Raw genomic sequence first — 16,960 nt, 5'->3', positions numbered from 1 at the left:
GGGGGGGGGGAACAGAAATAGATGAAGGAGACAGAAAAGATTCTCTGATATTCAACACCATCCCAACCCCCACCCGTTTTGCAAATCAAAATGAATCACACAATTAGAAAAATCAATGCAGAAACTCATTTTCGGAACCAACTGGACTATGAAAACACTAAGCCACCAACGAGAAAAAGAAGTAAATGATTTATCGCAAATACAACAAAGTATTTCTTGATTTAATTAAACAAATAATGCAGACATGCAGTGTAATAGTACGCATTAAAGAAGAAAATAATAAAAGAAAAGACTCCTGAATGCTACACATAAGCAGAAAAAATAGTCTCAAGCATGCCCTTAGAAAGTTTAATAAAGGCCCACACGAGCAAGAACAAAAAGAAAATCAGTTCCCACGTTAATCCAAGATCACAAGCAGTAAACAGGAATCCACAAAAATCAAGAAAGAAACTAGAAATCAGTGTTAAAGAACAAAAACCCAGATCAGAAAACAGCATAAGACAATAAATTTGAGCTGAATATCCAACCCTCACATCAAAAACAAAAAGGAAACAAAACCCTCATAGGCGAAACACATTCATACAACCAAAAAGAGAAAATACTAAAATACACCGAGGAAAAAAGAAGAAGAACCTAAAGAATGCTTACTTAGAACCAGAGCGAAGAGTGGAAGCCATGAAGAACTTAGGAGATCTAACGCTGGCAACCGGTGGAAGAGCAAACGAAGGGCATTTCGGGGATTGAAAATTGATGGCATTCAGCTTCAAGGCCATCCTCTATTTGCTGTTCTTGTATTCTTTTTCAGGTTTTGTTTCCTCCACAAAAGAGAGAGTCGCAAGCTATGTAAGAGACAGAGTGAGAAGAGAGAGAGAGAGGTGGGACAGGGAAAACTGGCTTTTGAAGAGAAGAGGCTGGGGCGAGGCCGTGTCCTATATATATATAGACATATAAGCAATCATATTTAGGCAAAATTACAATTTTGGTCCCCTAAGATTCGGCCATTTTAATATTGATCCCGTACTTTATACGAAATTTTATTTTTGGACCCTAGTTACTTTAAAATGTACATTTTTAATCCAAAAATATAGCAAATTTGGTCATTTTCTCACTTTGGTATTATAAACTAACGATACAACCCACATGATCTTCATATGACCAGTAATTGATGATTTTTTAAGGAAAAAATCGCCACATAACGTTTACGTGCATACAGTAAAAGGTCAATTCAGCTATTTATAGCAGTAAAAAGAGTTACTAAACCCTAAATTATCTACTTATTCTTTTAAAATTTTCTCCAAATCTTTATCTTTCAAGTGTTTCAGGTATTTTACGACGAAAAAGTTGAATGAATTTGAAGAAATTTTGAAAAGACTAGCGTATGATTTAAAGGCTAGGAATTCTTTTTACTGCTACGGCTATTAATTTGACTTTTTACGACATACACATGATCATGTGCATCATGTGATGATTTTTCTTACAAAAAAAAAAAAAAAGCCTAACTAACGGTTATATAAAAATCATGTGTATTCCGTTGTTAGTTTTTAATGTGGAGGTAAAAAAACAACTAAATTTTTCGTAGTTTTGGAGTAATTAAAGGTGCTAATTTTAATAGGACATAGAGTTAAAATTAAAATTTTTTATGGATAATTTTAGTCCCATTACTATAGAAAATTTCGCTATATCAATCTCATACTTTCCAAAAAAAAAAATATTTTTTTTCATAAATATCTCATAATGTAAGTATTATATTTCTCATATATTAACAGACAACACACGATGAAACGCGAAGAATACATCCGGAATTTAGTGCCAGTTAAAATTCAAGAATTTAGAAAATCTGTCATAATGTTTGAATTTATTTTTAGAGTGTTTTGTTGTATTTTGTGGAGATAGAGAGAGAAAAATAAAGATAAATAAGTGTGTGTTAGAAATAATATGTATGTTTGGATTTGTTTTGAGATAATTTAAAATAAGTATTGTATGTTTAATGTTGTGTTTTGGGAGACAAAAATTACTATTCATTGTCAAATCATGTCTTTCTTATATATAGTTATGTATATGCGTGTGTATATATATATATGTATTTATACTAAAATAATTAAAAACACCTAAATAAAGTGTTTTTGAATGATGGCAAACATTGAATATGTTTTGCCTTGTTTCAAAAATAATTTGAAAATGAAAAAAAACATAGCGTGTAATTTTTGTTAATCATACTTGAATTTGGATTTATGAACAATCCTTTTCTGTCATTAAAGCAAAAGTACTGCAAGTCAAGAAATTATCAACAATACAAAGTAAATATTTCTCCTTATATATATACCATTCATTTTACGCAATAATTCAAGGGTCATTTTATTTATCGTTGCACATATGGATCTATATTTCTAACACAAAAATAAAATATAATCATCTTCGAACATGAGAGAAACCTTATCTCTTTATTGGTTCTTCAAGAAGTCCATCCTATAATACGGGACTGAAATTACAATTTAATTATAGAAATAATATTTGATGAGCTGCAGTACGGTGTACGTGGACATTTCGTTAAAAACTTAATGATGAAATGTGTTCTGCACGCCATCATTAAATTATAAGACTAAAATTAATTATTATAAAAATCAGCATATGTATACTGTGGAATTAAATTTCAATTATCTCATATATATTCAAATATTCGTGTTTTCCACATTCATTAAATGTGGATGTCCTGTATTGGTCCATATTTTACGATATAAAAATAGGTTTTTTAACCTAATCAACTGTAAAAAAAAATAAATTCTAAATAATTATAAGTGATGACCGTCATAATAAAGTTGTTTTTTTATTAAAAAAATTGGCATCACAAAATTGAGTGCATTTTATTAAAAAAATTGATGTATATTCTTTAATACATATCATATAAAACTATTGTGGGTGAAAATGAAATTAATCTAAAAAAAGGGGCAAAATTGTGAAAAAGAAAATTAGGAGGGGTGTGAATGCAATTTGCGTGAGTGCGTCAGTGTGTCAGTGTATGTTTGTTTTCAATCACCAGAAAGGTTACATGTTAAGACAGAAATTGCCAAAATGAAAATGACCCCAAAACTAATGGATATTCCACTTGGCACCCGGTTTTCATTGCATGGTTACAATTGTTTAATCCCTTGACAACTCACACTACAAGCTTTGCCACAACTATTTATTTGTTGGATTCATATTGGTGAAGTGGAAAACACAAAATTACATTTAATAAATTGAAGAATCCATTTTATGGATTTTCTTTTTCAAAATTTATGAAACTTGGCTAATAAAATTATCCACCTATCATACAAAATTTAATAAAATATTGGGTCTAAAAATAAAAATAAAAAAGATTACCTAAACATTATTTATATATATATGATGAAATGATCGAAATATTCTAGACGAATTTCTGACAAAAGATCAACGTCAATGATGGATATAGATATTGAAATGATGGAATTTCGAGATAAAATTAAATTTTTTAAAAAAAAGAATGAAGTTGAATAATGGATATAGGAGAGGGGCCTGAGGGGCTAAATTTGCCAATCCCTAAGATTGTAGATATTAGGTACATAGACATTGGATGGCCCCTCCAAACAAACCTAATAGCTGCCAAAGCTAGTAATTGTAGATTTAGAGGGTGTTTGGCCAAGTTTATTTAAAATATTTTATAAGATTATTTTAAAATTTATAAGATGTTTGATTTTATTTTAAAAATAAAAGTTTGAAATATTTGGATAGAATAAAATTATGGAGCTTATTAAATATTAATAGTGGCAGTTTCATAATTAATACGATAAAAATTTAAGGAGATTTAGAAAAATTTGAAAAGGGATAGTTACACGCCCCTCCGATGAGGTTTGGTGTAATTATCATAAACTCCCTGTGGTTTGAAAAATTACATTTAGCACTATTGAGATTTGCTTACGTCTAACAAATAAGTCGCACATTGGTCAAAATTCACTAAATTTACTGATATAACCAAAAAAAGATTGAATGAAAATTGATATTTACCCTTGATTAACTTAAAACAGACTTATTGCAAGCTAAACAATTTTTTTCGGGCCAAACTACCCTTATAATCAAGATATACCTCCACACATGCATTAACACGTGAAGACATATAAGGGTAATTTGATTATAAAAATATTCTTTTGATCTGCTATAAATCAGTAATAAGTCATCAATCAAGGGTAAATATAGATTTTTTTTCCCAAAACTTTTGTTAATATTACCAAATTCGATGAATCTTAACTAACAAAGGGATTTATTTATTAGACAGAAGCAAACTTCAAGGGTGTTAGATATAATTTTTCAAACCACAGGGCATTTACGTGTAGTTACACCAAATCTCAGAGGAGGGAGTGTAATTATCCCTTTTAAATAAATAAGTTGTGAACTCTTTACTTTCTTTAAGCTCGTAGCATTTTATTTTGGATCTTATAGGTTTTTCCTCTCAAAATTTTACCAAACAGTTTTTAACATCTTATAATATATTTTGAAAAATTATAAGCTAACTCGAATAATCGATTAATATTAAAAGTAGGATAAGTTATATTTTGTCATCTGAACTATATCCATTTCTCTCTCTCTTTTTTTTTATTTTTTTTTTGTCAACTTACCTTCATCTTTGCGAAATTTGCACTTTGTCATAATCATTTTTCGAGCAATTTTTCTACCGAAAAAACATCACATGCACTACATGTGATATTTAAGGACAATACATAGATAAAATATCACATATGCAATGTATATAATGCTTTTTCTAGCAAAAAAACGACCAAACAACGGACATATATTAACATTGCAATTTTTAAAAAAGTTAAAATAATAAGTTGATAAAAAAAAGTTTATACAATAAAATATAAAAACGGATATAATTTGAATGACAAAATATAACTTACCCTTAAATGTAATGCACATATCTTTTGTCAAAAAATTAATGAAATAAATCTAATAGAATAAGTGCAGCGATTTTTCTTCTTCCATTTTCTATTAATTGCAATTGATTTCCCACATGGCTACATCATCAATTATCATCTAATCTAACAATACTTAATAATTGGTAGCCATCAAATATACTAGTACAAGTTTGTTAGAACTAAGTAGATCTAAGTGCAACCCCTTTCCTCTCAATATTTTAATGTCCCCTTAAATAAAAGGGATAATTTCACTCACATTTCCTAGGTTCCGTATAATTATATATAAATTTTTTATGATTTAAAAAATTACGGTCAAATAAATTATTTTATGATCAAAATATTTTTATATATTTTCACATGTTACTGCATATGAGGGAGATATGTTTTCATCGTTATAAGAGTAGTTTAGTGATAAAGAATTTGTATGGTCTATAATAAGTCAGTAATTAGTCAATTGATGATAAATATCTTTATTTTTTTGTTAATATGAACAAATTCAGTGAATTTGGACTAACAAAGAGACATATTTGTTAGACAAAAGCAAACCTCAGAAAGGTATCATATGCAAATTTTCAAATCACATAAAATTTACGTTCAAATCTCAGGAGATGAGAGTGTAATTACCCCTTGAACACCTCACTCGCACTGAACACAATTGATAGTTGATTTTGAGTCTAAGTAGTGTCTGTTTTGCTCCCATTTACTAATAAATGCTAAATTACCTTTTTATTTGTGGTCAAACAGTCGAGTTTCATATATATATATATATATATATATAAGAATATTTTTTCATATAAAAAATATAAATTACAACGATTTTTCCTGATATTTGTCATAATTAGGAATACTAACTCATTGTTTGAAAAATAGCAATACCTTTTGATTTTAACAACCGTTTAATAATTAGCCCAACCTGTTAGTCTCCATTAAGTTTTCATTCATTTTTTGTGGCAAATTGACCAAAATGCCCTTGTGGACTAAGAATTATAGTTTTATTTTATTTTTTTTTGATATATTTATAGACTAAATGGGTAGTTTTTTAAATTTTTTAATTTTTTCATCCACTCCGTCCTATTTTTTTTTATAAATTTTTAATTTTTTTTAAATATAAAAAAATACAATAAAGACAAAATTGATAATTTCATATCTCCATCCAAAAATTACAATAATTTTATCAAATATCAGGAGACATATTTATAATTTTTTAAATAATGATGAAATATTTGTAATAATGCCAAACTTAAAAAAAATTGTTATAATTTATCCTTAAAAAATATTATTAGGCTAAAAACAACTGAGAGAGAGAGAGAGTGAATTTTTTATTTAAAAGATAAGGGGCGGCGGGTTGCTGTTTCCTATAGGGAGGTTTTTTGTGCTCATTTACTGTTGGGTCGTAAAATGGTATTAATATGAATTAAATATGTTGATTTCTTTATGTTGTGATGTCCAAATATCTCAATTATTCTGCTCCATATATTCAAATCCCTAAACCCCCTCCATAGATTAGTGTCCTATTTGTTGCAAGTGGCACATCCCTGCCAAACATGCTTCCTGCCTAAACCCAACACACCTATCCACACAAACACCCGACAACACTTTAACCATACCTATGAATCATTCTCTACAAATTATTACGAAATAATCATGTGTATGAATGATAATGGATCGGGTTTTAGTGAACTTTTTTTTTTTTATCCGAGACTCGTTTCATTTAATTTTCAGAATATTTAAAATTTATCCAAGACTCATCATATGATTAACTATTTTTTTGAACTGTATACCAATCACATGAAAAATATAAAATTACAAGCTAGCAGTTGTACGGAAAACCTGCAGTGACCACAAATCATTCAGAAGTTAAAAGATATGAATACACTAGATTAATCAAGCCAACCATTCCTACTGTATCTTTCATTATTTTTACATCAGTAAGCTGTAATGAAGGTATCAATCATCCAACCATTCAAATAGTATAGAATTTGAAACAACCTCAAGGCACCTAGTACAAAGGTTAAGGAAACATCAGACATGCACACAATCAGAAATCACACAAATCTGTTAAAGGGCTTTCTACCAACTAAAGCCGGCATAGAAACAGCGGAATCCACGCTGAAGTCTCTTGAACGCGGAGACTCGTGTTTATCCATTTGAGAAGCAGAATCCTTGTTAGACCCTTTGTTCCACTTGAAAGAACCGGCATTTGGAGTCAATGGGAATGAAAACCTCCTCCTTGAATCGTTGCCTGGAGTCCCTGGAAACCTCTCCCTTGGGTTGCTATTTGCTCTCGCTTTGGCTTTGGCCGAGGCAGTCGGTGTCATGTAATTCGGAACAGAAAAAGGGGGGCAGCTCGTCAGGCTATCGTCGTCTTTCAGAGGGACGTCATAAGCTGAACTAGCTGCACTTGCTCTTGGTTTTGAGTACTTGAAACCACTTGGGCTGTTTGCTGGAGGAGTCCTGTTTGGGGTCTGAAATTGTCTGGCTCGAAGTGGGATTGCTGACCTGGATGATCGGGGCGTGAGAGACTCATGATTGTCATGCTTATGGTTGCTTGCATGGAGTCGAGGGCTCGGCCTATATTCTGAAATGGCACGTGGAGGAGTTAAAGTGATGCTTCTGGGAGCAGCTTGGCTCTGAGAGGTACTTGCTGGAGGCAGCTGGCGCTCCAACCAGTTCCACCACCAGGGGAACCCGTTTGATCGCATGTCCAACTGGCTTTGAGCTGATTTGGGATTAGCTTTCCATAGCTGGAGTCACGGATTAGCAATGGATGGAAAATAGAGTCAAACATTGGAAAATGTTTAAAGGTTATTTACATTCCGAATCTGTAACATGGAGGGCTCACAATTGCTACTATTTTGAGTTTGATGAAGATGGAGAAAATTGATGATATAACATACATGGGAACTGATTTTGATCTTCCTAGCGACCATACACATTGACAGAATTGATGCCGTTTCCGGATTTCAAGAAACTAGAACTTTTTTAACATAATACACATGTAGCAAGAGGACAGATGAGCTATTGTTTTTCGTTCTAAGCAAATCACAATAAAATTTACTTTCAGCAAAGCCAAACGACATCAACATCATGATGAACTTTGGCAGCAGACTCTTAGAATATACGTTTACGTTTTAAGCTTAGATGATGTGATGAAGTGCAGTCTAGAAAACCTAAAATCTAGAAATACATTTGCTTTATGTAACCTTTAGTTGGGGAGAGTCATTTGTAAATGCAGATATAAGAAAGAAAAAGGAAGTTGCAGTGCACCTGGTGAGAATATGCATAGGCCATGGCTCTCTCTCTTTTTATGACTGCCTCAACTTTTTTCCGTAGCCTTTCTTCTACTTCCTCTTTCGTTAGCACGCTATCATCCCAATGTTCATTTTGACCGGCCTCAGACTACAAGAACAACAGATAAAGTGAGAACAAATTCTACTTCAGAAAGAACAACCAATTCCAGGAGGCATGCAGATAGGGCAAAATATTTTTAGTCCCATAAAATAAGGGTAGCATTTATTTTGGTACCACAACTATGACAGGTGATGATTTTAGTCCCATAAAACACAAAATAACGTCTTTTTAGTCCCAAAATCACAACTCCTTTTTAGTCCCAATAAACGCCTTTTTAGTCTCAAAATGATAACACACATGACTTTTTGAGACTAAAAATGCGTGATTATAAGGTTCATGGGACTAAAAACGACACTTGCCATAGTTGTGGTACCAAAACAAATCTGTTCTTATTTTATGGGACTAAAAAAGCATTTTGCCCCATACATGTATCATACATGACAAAACTATGAACTGGGGAAAAGAAATTCTGCATGATAAAATTTGTATCATGATTTAAAGGGAAAGGACATGACAATGCTTGTAGTATCTAATAGAACTTCAAAGCTAAATATACATAAACACAAATATATATATATATATATATATATGTGTGTGTGTGTGTGTGTTTGTATGACTCAGTCATATGACTCAGGCATATGACTCCCGTTATACATAATTGGTCATTCTTGGGGTGAGCCCTCTTATCGCACAATTCAAAGCAGCAGGTCAGGCTCAAGATAGGTTTAATTGGGTTAACTACTTATTCCTGTAACTGATTATGTTGATTTAACATATCAGCTAACCAAAAGCATTAAGACATCCGGAAGATGACAGGTCAAATTATGTTTTTTTCCCCCCATCCAAACTCATGCATATTTATCTCAAACAGATGAAATTCGAGATGGACTTTCCACTTGAATAAGCAAAGGTATGATTAAGAAGCCATCACCAGTTGATTCAAGGTCCATTTGCTCAGGGTGCTTTCCGCTTCCCTATCATTCTTATAAGCTTGCTGTTGGAGTGCCTGGTTTTCCAACATTTGGATCCTCCGAGACTGAATTTGTGTTTGAACCCTCACCAGAAGCTGCATTTGTTTCATGGCATTCACCGTTTGTCGTTTTACGTTCTGGCCTCGCACCACTCCTTGAAGCCTCACTAAACCCCTCAAAGCTCTGAAACTCCGTCTTGCCTGTGATATTAAAACATAAAATGAGTTTCTATTGTAGTATCCAAACAAACATCACTATATTTCCAAAACATTTTTCATAAGGGAAGGACCACGAATTGGTTTATTTAGAACCAGTTAGAGTACAATACTTGTGAAGAAACACATTCATAAATAGATTAACCCAAGTTACAAAAACGCAACCTGTGCCATGTTGAGCTTTTTAAACAGAAGGCAATTCGGAAACAAAGAGGCAATTCCTTACTGTTTGTCTCTATTACGTGTTAAAGCTTTCAGCTTACTTCGAAGGCAAAAACTATGCCACGGTAGCAAATTTGGACTGAATTACAAGAAGTGCAAACATAATCATGTAATCAATTGAATTTCTCCACGTCAAATGAGTTTTGCGACTTTTATAAGCTAGAATAATTAACTCTTAGTACACTAACAAAAAGATAATGAGGTATGTGCAATGAAGAGGAGTAATTAACCACAATTTAAACAAGATACAAGTTGAATATTTCTATAAAAACCTCGTAGACTGAGTTCAATATTACCATGTAGCCTCTATATGCTGCCTGGATCTTAGTGGCCGAAAGCTGCTGGTTTCTTAAAGTCGGTTCTGGCTTCTGCACATAGCTAACTTCCTTTCTTCTTTGTGCTGCCTTAGGAATAGTAGCCTTTGAAGAAGCAGCGCCAGCAGTAAAAGCCTTCGGACGAGCCTCAGGAGAAGAAACCCTGGGAGAAACAGCTCTTGGAGAAATGGCCCTTGGAGAAGGAGCTTTCGGAGAAGCAACCCTTGGCGAAGAAGCTCTTGGGGATGCTGCCTTAGGGGAAGAAGCTCTATGAGCAGCAGCCTTTGGTGAAGCAACTTTAGGTGAGGTAGGCCTTCCAAGTAAAGCAGGTGGATTTCTTGGCTCGTCTAAAGCCAGAGGAGGCCTAATAAGCAGTTGATCAGCTTCACCTAATATTTTCTCGATGCTACTTGGCTCTTTGAACAGGGGAATGAATGATTTGGTTTCTCCATGCCTTAAAATACCTTTACCCTTCTTCTTTTCCTTGCTGCTTTTCTTATCTGATCCCTGAGACAACATATGCTAGTTAGGTGACGCAGATTCACCAGATAGAAAAGTCTTGACTCGAATTTTCACGATATGACTGAGATAATTTGCTTCAATACAATTACTCATAAAAATGTTAATATTAACTGAAATTTGAGCTCCGGTGATGTTCCATGGAACATTAGCAAATTGCGGACGAATAGAATGCAACATACAATTTGATTCTTTGTCTGCTGCTGTGTCGGCTTACAGTGCATTTCATTTCTATTTCAGTCGGTAAGAATTACTTCAGCTGATTCATATGAAATTTTGTGCTTTCTAAATTTGTTACGACTGTTAGCAATAAATTGACAAGATTTGTCAACAAAATCAGAAAGATTTAGCGGGAAAATTTGGAAAATCATACTCCATTTTTACCCTTAAATCAAATTAACAAAGGATATTCAGAAATCAAGCATTCATCACTAAAAAGTTATCAGCACTCTGTATGATGATTTCGTTGTTAGTTCTGAAACTCATCAATGTCGTAATAGTTACTCACATCGGTCGGCTTCTCCTTGGAACTGTGTGTAAAAACCCTTTTGATTGCTGAAAACCAGCTTCCCTTCTTCCCCATATTCTCAGCATTACTGTGCCTCCCTACATAACAAGCAAGATAGTTCACAGTTTAGTCCTTACAAACCAAAAGCTGTCAAAGGATTTCAAAATGAAGCACAACTTGTCAATAGCGTTAAACAAGTCAAGCACATATATCATGACCACATAGTATATGCCATTTTCTCGCATAAGAAATCACAACTTTGACCTGATTTTCATTATTATCCACAAAACATGAACAAGCAACAAGACGTACATGAACCAAAGCTTCAAAGTAGGAATTTCCACATACATCCTGAACGAATTGTTCACGAACTCAAATTCTAAGGTCCAATTCCAAGCAGAATCATGAAAAAGGAAACAGCAGTGTGATGTAGAGATCATATTTCGTGCCAAAATCACGTTTATTAACCGAACATGTCAAGCAAATTTTGCTAAGGCAGTTGCTTGCAAATGGAGAGTATACGCTAAAAGTTGATCTTTTGGTTGTGTTTAGAAGGACATGTTGAAACAGAATAAAGGGGGGAGAAGATTGATGGTTCTCCATGTCCCAGCATCATCAAATTTCAAGAATTCAACAATGGATAATTGCCCAAATCAAATTGGGGTTAAACAACAAAAGGAGAGATATGACCAAAAGTTAGCACCCTCAAAAACATACACACACACACACACAGAGAGAGAGAGAGAGAGAGAGAGAGAGAGAGAGAGAGATTATGGAAATACTTGAAGTGGATAAGTAGATTCAGAAAAATTTAGCAGAAGCGTCTATTCACTGATCTGTGAGGGGGAAAAAGAAACCCAAAACACCTCAATTCAAGACAGAACTAAAGATAATTAAGGAAACCCAGAGAACAAAACGTCACAAAGCAAAAAATAAACTAAAATTTCTTGCCATGAAAAGAGGTAAAAAATTATACTTTCCCATCACTTGCAGGCAAAAACTGAGCTAATCCCAAGAGATCATGTATATCTATCATTACATGCAACTAAAATTCACTTAAAAAAGATTCTTATTACCTCAACTATTTCTCCAACCTTCTGAAGCCCTCAAGAAAGCTGCACCCAACTGAAAAAACTCCCACAACACCTCTCTTTATCTCTCTCTCTCTCTAGGCATACACACACATCTAAGTACCCGTACAAATCTCTCTCTCTAGCCCACTACCCAACCTCCTTCCTAGTCTACCATCATATACCTCTTCCTTCATACTACCATCTTCCTCACCTTCTCTCTCTCTCTCTGTCTCAGAATTGGGCCTCTCTACAACTTTCTACCCATGTGCGTGTGTGTGTTGTTGAAGTTGGAATCGGGTTCTTGGTCACAAAAGCTTGCAACTTTATTGGCTTTTCTCTTCCTCCTGCTCACCTTTTAGCTCTTTTGTTTTGATATTTCTCTCTTTTCTTGTGGCATCATCATGATTATTGATGATGAAAGATAAACACTCCATCCTATTCCCTCCCAAATAAATACTCTCTTTTTCTTTTTTCTTTTTCCTTTTTTTCTAAAAATGAAAGCTTTATTCGACTTTGTATTTTACTATTTGGGTAACAATTTTTTTTGTCCTTGAAACTATAATTTCTTTCGTTGCAATTTTTTACACCAATTATATAATTTTTGCATCTCAGTATCTCAGTTTATATTTCGATAAAAATAATTTCATCAAAAAGTGATCACATGCATAGCATCTGTTATTTTTTAGGGATAATTATACTTATCTCTCCTGAAATTTAATGCAATTACACGTAGATTTTTTATAATTTGAAAAATTACATCTAACACCACTAAAGTTTGTTTTCATATAACAAATAAGTTCATTCATTTGTCAAAATTCATTAAATTTGACTTGTAAAAAGTCAGTAATAGGTCAATGGAAAGTAAATATCAATTTTTATTTAATTTTTTTGTTAATACCAGTAAATTCAGTGAGTTTTAATTAACAGGAGGACTTATTTGTTAGACGGAAATAAATTTTAGAGGTGTTAGATGCAATTTGCCAAACCAAAAGGGATTTATATATAATTATACCTAATTTAGCCCAAAAAAAATATATATTTAATTTTCTTCAATATTCAATTAAATTATTATTTATCAATTGATCTATGATCAAGTCAACAAATCTAAAAAAATTTAATACAGAAAATTCAATCCGCTGTCTATAATTTTATTTTTTATTAACTAGCATGAAAATGTGGAAGAGTAGGTGAAAATTTAGTTGAGAGAGAGAGAGAGAGAGAGAGAGAGAGAGAGAGAGAGAATGGGGCAAACATTTGTTTAACAATAAGTGGAGAGTGTATGGTATTGCTATCATATCAATTAATAATAATCTTCCTCTTCAAGTAATGTTGGTTGAATTAAAACCCCATATGAGTTGAGTGATTTGCAGTGTAATTTAATCATCTCTTCTTTTTCCCAACAATAAAATTCAAAATTCAATTTTTTAAAACTATCAAAAGGGAAACGCATTAGTCTATTGCTCATCATTCCCTTCTTTACCTAAATTCATCCTCAATTAATACACCAAATATTTATTTTAGGGTTAATTAGATTTAGATCTCCTCCAAAAATATTAAATTATATTTTTCTCTAAAAAATTTAAAATTATAGTTATACTCCCTTGAAAAATTCTTGATTTACACCTGATCCTCTTTAATTAGAGTTTGAATGAAAAATACTGATGTAAACAAAAAAAAAATACATAAATTTTTAATTTTGCCCCTCATTTAATATTTTTATGTATTTTTTTATACTTATAAAGGGATACATCTAATATAGAGTGAGATTAATATTATTATATTTTTCTTTTCGTAAGTACAAAATTATTACATGAAAACGTTAAATGAGGGGTAGAATTTGAAATTTATGCAATTTTTTTTATTAAATTTAATATTTTTTATTCAAATCCTAATAAACGACGTAAGATATAAACAGTGAATTTTCAGGGGGTGTAAATATAATTTTAAAATATTTCTTTAGAGAAATTTATAATTTTATATTTTTAGAGGGGTCAAAGTATAATTAATCCTTTATTTTAAAGAAATAGTAAAGTATTGCATTTTTTAATCTAATTATGTGGCCACCCTTAAGTAGGAATATAGTTAGGAAATTCCCCTTTTTGTCCAAATTGCATTTAAGTCCTCCATCACATATATTTTGGTTTTCATCATATTTTAGGAATATTATTAAATAGCAATATATACCACATATGTATGGTAAACGAAAATATACTTTAAAAATAAGGATAACGGAATTTCTGTGTATCAACTCGTTGAGGGAAAATATGGGTAAGACACCATAAATAAATAAATGACAAATTACACTTTTAATTCTATATGACAGGGGTTCGACACTTTTAGTTATATGTGTTTATGATTTATGAAAATTTTAAAATAGTTTTAAATTTGAAAAAACTCGATATGTTTACTCCTCTACTTTACATAATTTTCAAAATAGTCACAAAATTGAAAAAATGTGTCACATTTGCTCCTTTGCTTTATAGGATTTATAGTGCTAAACGTGTCGAATATTTTCAATTTTGGGACTATTTTGAAAAATCGGTAGAACATAGGATTAAATGTATCGAAAATTTTTAATTTTGAAAATTTCGTAAAATAGAGTACTAAAAGTATTGAACACCTTATTGTATGGGGCTAAAAATGTAATTTTTCCATAAATAAACTTTGTGATTATTGAAAAAATATTTAAGCATGTTTATTCCTCTTCATCGGACAAGTAGTTGTCAGACTTGTAAGTAGGATGATTCAATGTATCATGATTTACTTATTTACAATATTATAGAAAGATCGCTTGTGTTTTTTCCGTTTTCAACTAGTTGAAGCATATGATATCTACAACGTCGCATCAACGTCTTATAATTCTTTTCAATTCTAATTCTTTCGATTGTTCTCTTATAGCTGTCAGGTTCATTCTGAGGATTAACGATGATTGATCGACATTTATCTTTTACCTCACGAGATGGCTGTAGATCTTTTGTCGCACTTTAGTGGTATCATATATTGATATCACACGTCTACACATAATTAATCGATGCATACTTTTTTTGTAAAAAAAATATAACAATTAATTAAATTAGCTTGTGATTACTGTAAACACATTATGTGCGACTATTATTATATAACAGTAAAGTGTGATAGAAAATCATTCGATGTAATGTTAGTTCTGGTGAATTAGGTTGGCTGAATTTGGAGGTAATTTCACATAAATAGCAATGACATATTAAAGAAAAATAATTAGAGGGTCCACTTTGATAATATCAATCCATAACAAACATTAATGGCAAGAATATATGTTAATTAATCCCAATATATATATAGAGGTGCACTTCATTTATTTCAATTTCCTTTAGAAACAATAATATGAAAATAATGTTGCACCAACATAGACTAACATAAACATAATGGATGTTTGATGCATCACCAGCAACAGATTGGCGCATCCAATTCAATTATTGAAGGTGATTGAGAAGACTTTTCCGTACGTCTTTTTTTAAATAAGATGGATTAATTATTATTAATTAAAATAAATTGATTATAATTATTTTTGTTGAATATCAATATACCTATTAGTTATAATGGAAACAACGCATACTATGCAATAGAAACAACATCCCACGTATAAAATGAGGTTCAAAACCATAACCTTTAAGGCCACAGGGTCTCAACTTCACCAATTGAATTAGATCTCGTTGGTCCTGAGCTAGGACCAAGACTTCTCCGGCAACTTTCTGTTGTCAACAAAACTTTGTGTTTTTTCTTTTGTTCGTCGTTCGGGCAATTTTGTCGCCCGTCATTTAGCTAGATTTTTTGGAACGACAGCAGAAGGAACATCTTACATGGGCTCTCACATGCCCGTGTGCATTGTTATTAGACATTTCTGATTAATGCCATCTTCTATATTTTCCTCAAAAGAATAATCGATGTTTGATGCAATTTTTTTCATTTATTTTTGGATAAATTACAACGAGTTTCATTAAAATTTATCCAAATTATAAATACTTTTTTATTATTTAAAACAATGAAAATTTTGGAGTGGGTGTGAAATTCCATTATATATACACAAAAATTCCACACCATTTCTCGAATCATTGTAATGTTTGAACTTTTTGCATTTAACTCCTCCGAACCTCGTACAAGAATCTTTGAATTATTGCACTTATTGTTATATATTGTTGTACCAATTCCTTTATTGACCAATTTATATCAAGACTCACAAAAATTAAATTTTGAAATATAAGAGTGTATTTATTGGAAAAATGAAGAAAAATTTCAAACTGAGATATTTATCAATACAACATAAAAAGAGACAAAATATGCACTCCAGCAATTGGTGTGAGCAATCAATGGTTTTTGTTCCCAAAAGTGAGCAAAGGATGTGAAGTGTATATGATTGTGTACATATTATTCATGGCAAATTGCAAGATGTGTTCATTGCTATTCCATTATTTGGAGCCTAAATTAATATATTTTTCAGGCTAAATAACATTCACACCCCAAAAGTTAGGCAAATATATATAAATACCCTTTATCTTTTATAAAATTATAAGTACATCCCTATGTTATAATTGTAATTACAATCACAGAGACAAAACTTACATAAACAGGCCTGAAAAAATATTATACTACCCCTTAAGGGGTACAACTGTAATTTTGCAAAAAAATAGGAGTGTATGTGTATTTTGGCCTAACTTCAGGGGGTGATATAAATACACACGTTTATTGGAACTTGAATTCATATCTTCAAATTAGTTCACGAAACCTCAACATCAACCACTAAGCTAAGACATTGTTTGTCACTTCATTTCTTTCTTAATGTGTATAATTTGGTGTATTTTCACTTAAAATCTTGTCAATAAATG

The 16,960-nt window shown here is 31.9% G+C and overlaps 2 protein-coding genes across 2 annotated transcripts in view; both read right to left on the bottom strand.

The window, feature by feature from the left end:
- The window catches only part of LOC105158801 (acyl-[acyl-carrier-protein] desaturase, chloroplastic), a 3,721-nt gene extending 2,945 nt beyond the window's left edge, over positions 1 to 776 (bottom strand). Inside the window, 1 exon segment of the mRNA NM_001304406.1 lies at positions 649 to 776. Coding sequence (NP_001291335.1) covers positions 649 to 773 — 125 coding nt within the window. The 5' untranslated portion in view covers positions 774 to 776.
- Positions 6,778 to 12,524, bottom strand: LOC105158799 (protein IQ-DOMAIN 14-like). Its single transcript, XM_011075671.2, has 6 exons — positions 12,105 to 12,524; positions 11,029 to 11,126; positions 9,984 to 10,508; positions 9,211 to 9,450; positions 8,196 to 8,327; positions 6,778 to 7,672 (listed from the first exon to the last, which is right to left on the bottom strand). Exons 2-6 carry the CDS (start codon positions 11,101 to 11,103, stop codon positions 6,974 to 6,976), a joined length of 1,671 nt encoding a protein of 556 aa, XP_011073973.1. The 5' UTR covers positions 11,104 to 11,126; positions 12,105 to 12,524; the 3' UTR covers positions 6,778 to 6,973.

This window comes from Sesamum indicum, linkage group LG3, assembly GCF_000512975.1.
Source record: "Sesamum indicum cultivar Zhongzhi No. 13 linkage group LG3, S_indicum_v1.0, whole genome shotgun sequence".
Classification (NCBI taxonomy): domain Eukaryota; kingdom Viridiplantae; phylum Streptophyta; class Magnoliopsida; order Lamiales; family Pedaliaceae; genus Sesamum; species Sesamum indicum.
This window is presented reverse-complemented; position numbering and strand designations above follow the sequence as displayed.

Coding starts and splice junctions, on each gene's coding strand:
- LOC105158799 (XM_011075671.2), bottom strand. CDS start 11,103: ATGGGGAAGAAGGGAAGCTGGTTTTCAGCAATCAAAAGGGTTTTTACA. Junction 8,328..9,210: donor AATGGACCTTGAATCAACTG/GTGATGGCTTCT, acceptor TTGTTCTTGTAG/TCTGAGGCCGGTCAAAATGA. Junction 7,673..8,195: donor CCTATGCATATTCTCACCAG/GTGCACTGCAAC, acceptor CCGTGACTCCAG/CTATGGAAAGCTAATCCCAA.